Below are 9,539 nucleotides of genomic sequence, written 5' to 3' on the forward strand. Positions count from 1 at the left end.
CAGAAGCTGTGACAGTCAGAAGTGTTAGCAGCGGTCTGTGAAGGCATTGATAGCTATAGTCAGTTAACTTTTGTGTTTTGTTGATTTGTTGTTTAGTTGTTGTGAGTTCATATTGTGTGCTTTGGAGTTGTTGTGCCTGTGCTGTTGGATTTGTTGTGCTTGTGAGTTTCTGTTGAGTTATATGTGAACTGTTATAGTTGAGGGCTGTTGTTGGTGAGCTGTTGTGATTTCTTGGTGTTGTTAGTGAGTATGTGTGTTTTGCCTTTTTGTGTTAGTGATTGTTTGTGCAGTGGTCTTTTGTTGTGATTATACTCCTTGTTTGTTGTTAGGTTATTGTTGTTCCTTGGTTGTTTTCTGTGTTGTTGAGTTGTGGTTGTGTTCCTTGATTGTTATTGTGGTCCTTAGGTGTTGTGTTGTTGTTGGGTTGTGGTCCTTGGTTGTTGTGTTGTTGTTAAGTTGTGGGGTTGTAGTTCTTGGTTGTTGTCTTTGTTGTTGGCCGTGCATTATGACAGACATATCCAGTTGACAGTACAGCTCCTCGCCCTGAATGTGGTAAGTACATGTGTTTTGAGAGTTTTTTGTTTTTAGGTTTATGTAGTTCAATTGTACTGCATATATTCAGTAGTGTAAAGAGGAAAGTGTGACTGAAGGTGAGTTTGGTACCTGGATTGATTAAGTATATATGGAGGAGTTATGGAGTTCCATTTGACATTTGACAATGTCTGTGTGTCCTAGAGAGAGAGAGAGAGAGAGAGAGAGAGAGAGAGAGACAGACAGACAGACAGACAGAGAGGGTAATTAGTGGTTGGATTGGTTAACAACTGAATTGGCTGTTGGTGAGTTCTGGGTTGTCCGCTGGTGCAGCTGGAGTTGATTGTTAGAGTTCTTTAGCCAGTCTTTGGTGAGAACTGGTGATAGTAGTGTCGGCAACAGTCTACTGAAGGCATTGAAAGTCAAATAAGTTGTGTGTTTCTGTTTGTTGTTTAGATGGTGTTAAGTTAGTGTTGTTTGCTTAGAGTTGTTGTGACTGTGCTGTTGGATTTGTTGTGCTTGTGAGTTTCTGTTGTTATATGTGAGTTGTTGTGGTAGAGGGTTGGTTGGGGCTGTTTGTTGGTTGGTGGTGTGTGAGCTGTTGAGGGTTGTTGCTGGTGAGCTGTTGTGATTCCTTGGTGCTGTTGGTGTGTGTGTGTGCTGCCTTTTTGTGTTGTTGGTGGGTATGTGTGTTGTCGTTTTGTGTTGTTGGTGATTGTTTGAGCATTGGTCTTTTGCTGTGGCTGTATTCCTTGGTTGCTGTTGAGTTGTTGAGTTGTAGTTATGTTCCTTATTGGTTTGCTGTGTTGCTGAGCTGCTTGTTGCTTGTTGCTTGTTGTGTTGTTGAGTTGTGGTTGTGTTCCTTGTTTGTTGTTGTGTTGTTGAGTTATGGGGTTGTGGTCCTTAGGTGTTGTGTTGTTATGTTGTGGTGTTCTGGTTCTTGGTTTTCTTTGTTGTTGTTGGTGTCTCAGTGACCTCAACCAGCGGACAGCACAGCATCGCCCGGAGTATGTGGAGTTGGGTGAGTTCATGCATTTTTTTGTTGTTGTTCTGTGTGAAGGTGTAGGGCAATTGTCCTGCTTGTATTCTGTAGTGTAAAGAAGAAAGTGTGACTAAGGGTGGGCTTGGCAGTTGGAGTGGTTAAGTTGATGTGGGGAGGATTTGCACGTTTGTTTTTTAAACTTGTCATCCCGCCACATTATTTTTGGTGCCCAAACAGGGACTGTTGGTGTGGCAGCTGCAGGAGGATTGGAGTATTGAGTTGTGTGATTGGCGGAGAAAGTGAGGATGGAAGGGTTGAAGAAGATAGAGAGGCTGATGAGGAGTTACAGTTGGCAAGGGAAGTTAAGGAAAGATTAGAGGTGGAGAATGAGAGGTTGAGGGTAGAGTGTGAGGAGCTGAAAAGCATGTTAGAGGAAATGAGAGGAATGCTAAGGAGTGTGGAAGTGGAAATGAAAGAAGAGGTGAAAGGAGTGGAAGAGAGAATGGCTGAGAAAATGGACGAAAAATTCGGGGTAGTGCTGAATCCAGTGCAAGAGATGATGCAGGAAATGATGAAGGGATTCATGGGAGAGGGAGCTGTAGGAGGTAGACCTATTGGGTCTTGTGACAGGCCAGGAGTGGTAAAGAAAGTGAAAGAGCAAGTGGATGAAAGTACGAGTGACAAAGGTGATTTGGTTGTGATAGGTGACGGAAAAAAGGGGAAGACACAGGATAAGGATAAACTTGAGGACAAGAATAAGAAGGGGGCTGAGGAAAAGAAGAAGACTAAGGGAAAGAAGGTTAGTAAGGGTGACGGACAGTATGAAACTAGGGCTGAATACATTGGGGAAAAGGGCTAAAAGTGAGATGATTTAGATAGTGTGTGTGGAAACAGTTAGAAAGAAAGGGAAGTAAAAAGAACATAATCAGGAGTATGGATGTGAGTATGGAAGTTAACTCACTGTATTCGGAAGAGGGTCGAAAGAGGGGTCAGAATGGAAGTAGCAAAAGTGAGAGTGAGAGTGAGCAGGAAGTACAAAAGGCTGTGTATATGAGAGAGGTACCCCAATGTGCACAATACGAGGAATATGGTAGTAGGGACATAGGGGACTTTTTTAAGGAATATGAGAAGTATTGGGACACTAAGTATGGGGATAACAAGAGAGTCTGGGCAAGAGAGTTAGGTAGCTTTTTGGTGGGATTTTTGTTGAGTATGTATGGGGTAATGAGTGTGGGGAATGTGCCATATGAGAGTGTGAAAGCTAGGATTGTAGAACAGGTAAAGAGGATAAAGAGTAGCATTAGATATAAGAGGAAGCATGATTTTGAAGAGGCAAGAATGAATGTTTGTGAGTCGTTGTCAATGTATGTCTGCTAGTTAGAAACATTAGCCAGGAAAAAGTTTGGGAACGAAGGGATAAATGAGTATAAGGAGTTAGTGCGGAAGTTGGCGACTGTACCTGAGAGTGTATATGAGTTTATAAATCTGAAATGTAAGGAGAAAATGCAATGGACAAATGAAAGGTTAGCGTGGAATGACATTTTAGAAATAGAAGATTACGAGTTAGATAGAGAGTAGGAGTGTTAGTGTTAGGACTGAAGTAGCTGAGGTTGTACGAGAGTTTAAAAGCTATAGGGAGGCAGTTTTGGAGGGGCCGAGCCGAATGGCAGAGCGAGTGCTTGGTAGGAGTGATAGGGCAAGTAACTATATGTAGTTAGCCCTAAAAGAGATAGGAGTGCGAGTGTTGGAAGAGTAGGGTCAGTTAGTTCACTGATATATTTCCACTTACCCATTCTATCAATGCCATCTTTTATTCAAGGCAATGGGTAACGAGCAGGTTTTGTGACTTCTTTAACATTACCATAGTTGAAACACAACCTGAAATCCCTGCCAGTATTTTTACCAACTTAAAATAGGAAAAGACCACGGACTGTTGTTTGGTTCAGTTAGGCCATGCTTCAACATATAATCACCCTCTTAAGCTAACACCAATCTTAAAAGGATTTAACCTGTAAGGAGATTGCTTCACAGGCTTGGCATACCTATATCAACATGTCTGTCCCATGATATCTGAAAACAATTCCTTATAATTAAATACCAATTTTTTCATAGACTTTTGTTCTATGCCGCTGATGTAGAAGATACATCCAAAGGATCTTTTTCGAGTGATGAAAATTGTCTTCAAGAAATGTCTGATGTAGAACATACATCGATAGGAACCTGTTCAAGTGATGAAAACACTGAAATATCAAGCCCTGCCCCCTTCTCTGTTGGAGGAAGAATGCAATACTGTAGGATGGACCACTGTTAGAAAAAAGAAAAAAGCTTTCTGGAAAACACCTAATCAAGATGAAAGAGACTCTTCTCAACAAGTCTCCTGCAACCAATCCATCTCCACCTCTTCCAAAATACAGTCTCTACCAAAGAAGAACTGTCCTCTTATGCGGCGGTAGCAAAGCTCGAAAAACCGAATCCAAACCTGAGCATGTCTCTTAGACCAAATTTAGTTGGTGATATGATCATCACTCCAAAAAACAGAGAGACTAGAGAAACTCGTCGAGCAAACACCGCCTTTCAACTACTGAATCCGATAGGGAAAATTAGGAAAGCTGCTATCTGCAGATACCTAATCACCCTACCTCTAGACCACATTCTGCAGTTGAAAAATGTTCTAGATGCAAAGAGATGCATTGAAAAATCTGGTACCCCCACAAGAAAGTTCATCACCACCTTCCAAGGAGAAATTCCCAAACAAGTCTCTCTTGGAATATGGGGATTGTTCCCTGCAGAAGCTGTCATACCTGACCACTTCGATGCTACAAGTACAACAAATTTGAATGCCACAGCAGCATATCATCCATTACCAACATACATCACATTCCAAGGGACCTTTGACTTAAATTTCATGCCTTCCTTCCTACGCTCTCCTAAGTACTGGGACAGCGTAAGGTAATCTATAGTGTAGCTTGAGATATCCCAACACACCAAACTAGTGGCAGGTGCACACCATTTCACTCTGGTAGACAACCATAGTACAAAGAGAAAGAATAAACCATTTTTTGCGCCAAATCTAGCTTTATTTGCCTTCTAAATTTAGAAGGATGTTACACATATGATAAAAGAAATATCTTTGTGGTTAGTATATATATATATATATACATATATATATATATATATATATATATATATATATATATATATATATATATATATATATATATATATATATATATATATATATGTATATATATATATATATATATATATAAATATACATATATATATAATATATATATATATAATATATATATATATATATATATATATATATATATATATATATATATATATATATATATATATATATATATATATATATATCTATATATATATATATATATATAATATATATATATATATATATATATATATATATATATATATATATATATATATATATATATATATATATATATATATATATATATATATATATATATATATATATATATATATATATATATATATATATATATTAGTCTCTTCGCTTTTGCGAAAGACTGTTTGTTTTTCCTTTCGGACTGTCATTCGTAGTATTTCTGGTTCCTTCCGTCTCCTATGTGATATCTTAGTAGAGTGGTTCTTCTTAAACTAAAGGAGATGATACAAACGGATAAGTTGAAAAAGGTATAACAACTTTATTCTGTAACTCCATAATAAGAGAGACAGTTCGGTCGGGAGACCGATATGTTTGATCGCTGGTAATGAACTGAACTCTTAGAGCATCTGGTCGATAGCGAAACATTAGCTATCTCAGCGATTCATATAAAAAACATACGTAGTCCGCCGGCTCGGAAGTTACAAGTTTCCAGCGTAGGTTACAGGTCAACCGCTTCCCATGGAAGTTGTTGTGCAAAGTTATCAGTAATGCAAAACGATGACATTTCTAACAGATTTAAACCAGGCTAACTGCAGACATCGCATAGCGTAATCTAGATCTGCATTGGTCACGTAGGACCCTCCTAATGCCAATGACCTCAGGTCATGGGTTTTTATTTACAGATATGTAATTCTAAAATGTATTTATTACATTAGGCTCGGACAGCTACCATTCAAGCCTTGAATAACAAAAGTTACTTTAAACATTGTTTCTTAGGAGCGTGCTCGTAACATATGTTTAGGTATAAACATAACAAGTGATTAAATGCATAAAAAGGTTCTGTTACATACACTTTTTTGACATATTTATAACAAAGATTAATGCATGGAAAATCTAGATCCATGTTTGGTAATAATAATGATTAGGTACCCAAAAATAATCAAAAGGTAAAAATCAAAAGATTAATATGTATACATGATTATATGATAATAGGTAACCTGATTAAGAATAGTGTTACGGTGATAGATTATGGTAATAGGTAACCTGATTAAGAATAGCGTTACTGATAGATTATGGTAATAGGTAACCTGATTAAGAATAGCGGTTACTGATAGATTAACATGATCATGGATAATGTTAAAGAGTACTTGTCACTCTTTGTAATAGGTAATATATGGTACAATTGTATAATAGTATAATTGTGGCCAGATTAATATATAGGCTGGTATATTTTATTAGGTGCCCGAAAAATACCTTTACGTACGTATACTTGTATGTATACCTGATCACCCACGGCATATGTTCTAGTTGGCTTAGCTATTTTATCATGATTTCTTTTCATTATTATTTGTGCTTCTTCTAGATTCTTACGAAGTATATTATATCGACTTATGCTTGCATCCATAACATCCTTTAGAGGATTTGATAAAAAATTTAGTTGTAGGCGTTAATACATGGAAAGGTGTTCTAGCTGGGATACCGTACAGTGCCTAGTGCGGTGTCATGTTAATAGACACATGATACGAGTGATTAAGTGTGCTTAGTACCGCAGGTATGGCAATGTCCCAGTTGGGGTCTGCCCCCCCTAAGGTGACCCTTAAAATGTTTAAAACCTTACGATTTGCCCTTTCCACTAGCCCATTAGACTCTGGGTGATAGATCATGGTATTGATTTTCTTTATGCAAAGAAAAAATTCGCACAAGGAGTTAAGTAAATGATTATTGAACTCCCGCCCAAGTCTGATATAATGTGTGTGGAATTCCATGTTTACAAATGTAGCACTCGTAAAAAACTTTCTAGCGCCTCACTCGACTGCGGTTTTTGTTTTTTTTTTTAAGCGCTATCAGTTCTGTATATCGAGTCAAAGCATCTATGATTACTAGGAGGTGCTTATTTCCTCTGTCTGACTCGTAAAATCCTGTTTAATAAATCTAAGTGTACTCTTTCAAAGGGTTTGATTTGGCACGGGGTAAGCCCCTAGGGCTGACGGGTGTCTTCGTGTGCCCTTTGTATTCTTGCCAAGTGCGACAATTTGCTATGTGCTTTTTTATATCTGTAAGCATCGTATGCCAATAAAATAAGGATTTGGCTTTCTGTGACATTAGGGAATAACCCGGGTGTCCAGCAGTGGGATTTTCATGCAACCATTTTAAGACAGTGGGTATGAGTGAGATAGGTAACCACCACCTGGTTGTTATTTCAACTGGTGTGTTTGCGGGTTTTCCTCGTCACGGATCTACACAGGATATAGCTTGGATGATATAATTCTGCTGCTTATACTTTATATATTCCTTTTCATTCGGATTTCCGTTTAACGCAATGATGATTTTTTCTATTTGCGGATCTTTTCTTTGTTCCGTCTGTAATAGTTCAGCACTCCAGCCCAGATCTTCCTGTTCAGATATAGTTTTAACAATGGGCGTGGAGGTTGAGATATCTATTAATTCAGCTAATGGCTCGGTACAAGATGAAGAGGGGTTGCGTGATAATGCGTCAGCGATGATATTTGCTTTCCCAGGTAAATACCCGATCCTCGCGTCAAAGTCCTGGATGATCATGTGCCACCGAGTTCGCTTAGGGCTGTGACTAAAGCCTTTAAAGAAGTCGGTTAAGGGCGGGCTTATGATCAGTGAGAACCTTGACGGGATAACCGTATATTATAAATTTAAAATGCACAAGAGAATTAACAATAGCGAGCCCTTCCTTGTCTATTACTGCATATTTACTTTCGGAAGGTCTCAGTTTACGTGAATAAAAAGCTATAGGGAAAAACTGTTTATCATATTGTTGAAGCAATACCCCACCTACTCCTAGGTCTGAGGCGTCTGTTGCTATGAAGAATTCCTTACCGAAGTCAGGAAATTTCAAGATAGGAGAACTACACCAGTTCATCTTTTCAATTTATCGAACGCCTGTTGATGATTTTCAGACCATATGAAATCTACGCCTTTTTTATAAGATCGGTTAGGGGAGCGGCTATGATGGAGTAGTTCCTAAGGAACCTCCTATAATATCCGCTTATAGCCTAAAAATTGCTGTATTCCCTTGACGTTAGTAGGTATCGGAAAGTTTACGGATAGCCGACACCTTATCATGGACGACTTTAAGACCTTCACTAGAAACCGTGAAACCTAAATAGACTAGTTCTGTTTTAAAAAATTCACACTTACTTATCTTTACCCTTAAATTATGCTGCCTTAGTCTTTGTAGCACTAACTCTAATTTACGTAGATGTTCTTCTAAGGTATTGGAAAAGATTACTAGGTCGTCCATGTAGGCATGTAGGATATCTCCTAACAAGTCTCCAAACACAATGTTTATCATTCTAGTAAAGTTATAGGAGCACAACGTAAACCAAAAGGCATACGCAAAAAATTCATAATGTCCCCTGGCTGTGCTGAAGGCAGTGTATGGGATACTCTCTTCTTCCAACGGAATCTGATGAAAGCCTTTTAGTAGGTCCAAGCTGATGAAATATTTTGTTCTGACCTAGTAGAGATAGGATATCGTCAGTACATGGTACTGGGAATCGGTCAGGGATTGTTTCTTCATTTAAGCAACGAAAATCGACGCATATCCGCCAAGTTCGATCTTTTTTCGGTACTACTATTAACGGAAAATTATAAGGGCTGTTTGATTTCCTAATGACTCCTTCTTTTCGCATTTTACCTACTTCCTCAGTTATATCATTCTGAAATTTCATAGGAAGTCGGTACGAAGGTACATAGATTACTTTCTGTTTGTCCTTGAGCCTTATTTGATGCTCGATGACATCCGTTTTTCCTAAGGTTCCATCCGTAGTGGAAAAAACATCATGATATTCAGTTAAAGATTCAAAAAATTTCTGCTGAATTTCTTCTTCTTGAATGTCCTTATTGATTTTTGTTCTTTATAGATTGCAAAAGGGATTCATCCGCAACTGATTGAGCGTGATTTATCTCAGCTACGGTAAGAATGCGATGTTTATAAACTTCTGCATCCAAGATATGTTGATTTTTGTGGATTACTAAAGTGGTATTCAAATGATTACAGAATTCGATGTGACATTGTTGTTGTGAGCCGACTGTATAAATGGCTTGTGTGACGGATAATCCGTGTGTTTTCAGAGTTTCGGAAAGGATTAACATTTCAGATCCTGGCAAGGTTTTCTTTACACGCACTAATATGTTCGAAGTTACGTTCGGCTCGAGAGTTTGCGTGCAAGCTGATATTACGGGCGAGTGAGAGTTCTGTTGGGTTGCATGTATTATTTCTTGGTTCATGAGACAAGTGATTGGTTTTTTCAATATAAGTGACTACTCTGTCTGTCTCTTTATTATCTAAAACTGATTTTAGGGTATTAGAAGACTTATAGAATTTTCCTTTGATATACACGCCGTGTTTTGCAGGTGCTAAGGTAATATTTTGATTGCCCATAGACGGGTATCCGATAATTACTGCGGGATACATATTAATGTTTTGTACAACGATAAAGGTATCGGAAAACGTGCGCTTACCGACCTTGTACTGAACATGAGTTACTCCTACCACATTTAATTCATTATTTCCTATGCCTGAGAGTCTTATTCTGGACTTCTCTATAGGAAAGTTTGAAAAGAGTAAATGATGAGTCCTTAAATCCATGATATTACGTGGACTACCAGAAT

General features: G+C 38.1%; 1 protein-coding gene across 1 annotated transcript; it reads right to left on the reverse strand.

Moving 5' to 3' along the window:
- Positions 1 to 330: 330 nt before the first annotated feature.
- LOC135226287 (putative cyclin-dependent serine/threonine-protein kinase DDB_G0272797/DDB_G0274007) lies at positions 331 to 1,562 on the reverse strand. The gene is made up of 2 exons (XM_064265729.1): positions 1,029 to 1,562; positions 331 to 543 (listed from the first exon to the last, which is right to left on the reverse strand). Exons 1-2 carry the CDS (start codon positions 1,560 to 1,562, stop codon positions 331 to 333), a joined length of 747 nt encoding a protein of 248 aa, XP_064121799.1.
- Positions 1,563 to 9,539: the final 7,977 nt, after the last annotated feature.

The sequence above is a fragment of the Macrobrachium nipponense genome, chromosome 14 (genome assembly GCF_015104395.2).
Source record: "Macrobrachium nipponense isolate FS-2020 chromosome 14, ASM1510439v2, whole genome shotgun sequence".
Taxonomy (NCBI): Eukaryota; Metazoa; Arthropoda; class Malacostraca; order Decapoda; family Palaemonidae; genus Macrobrachium; species Macrobrachium nipponense.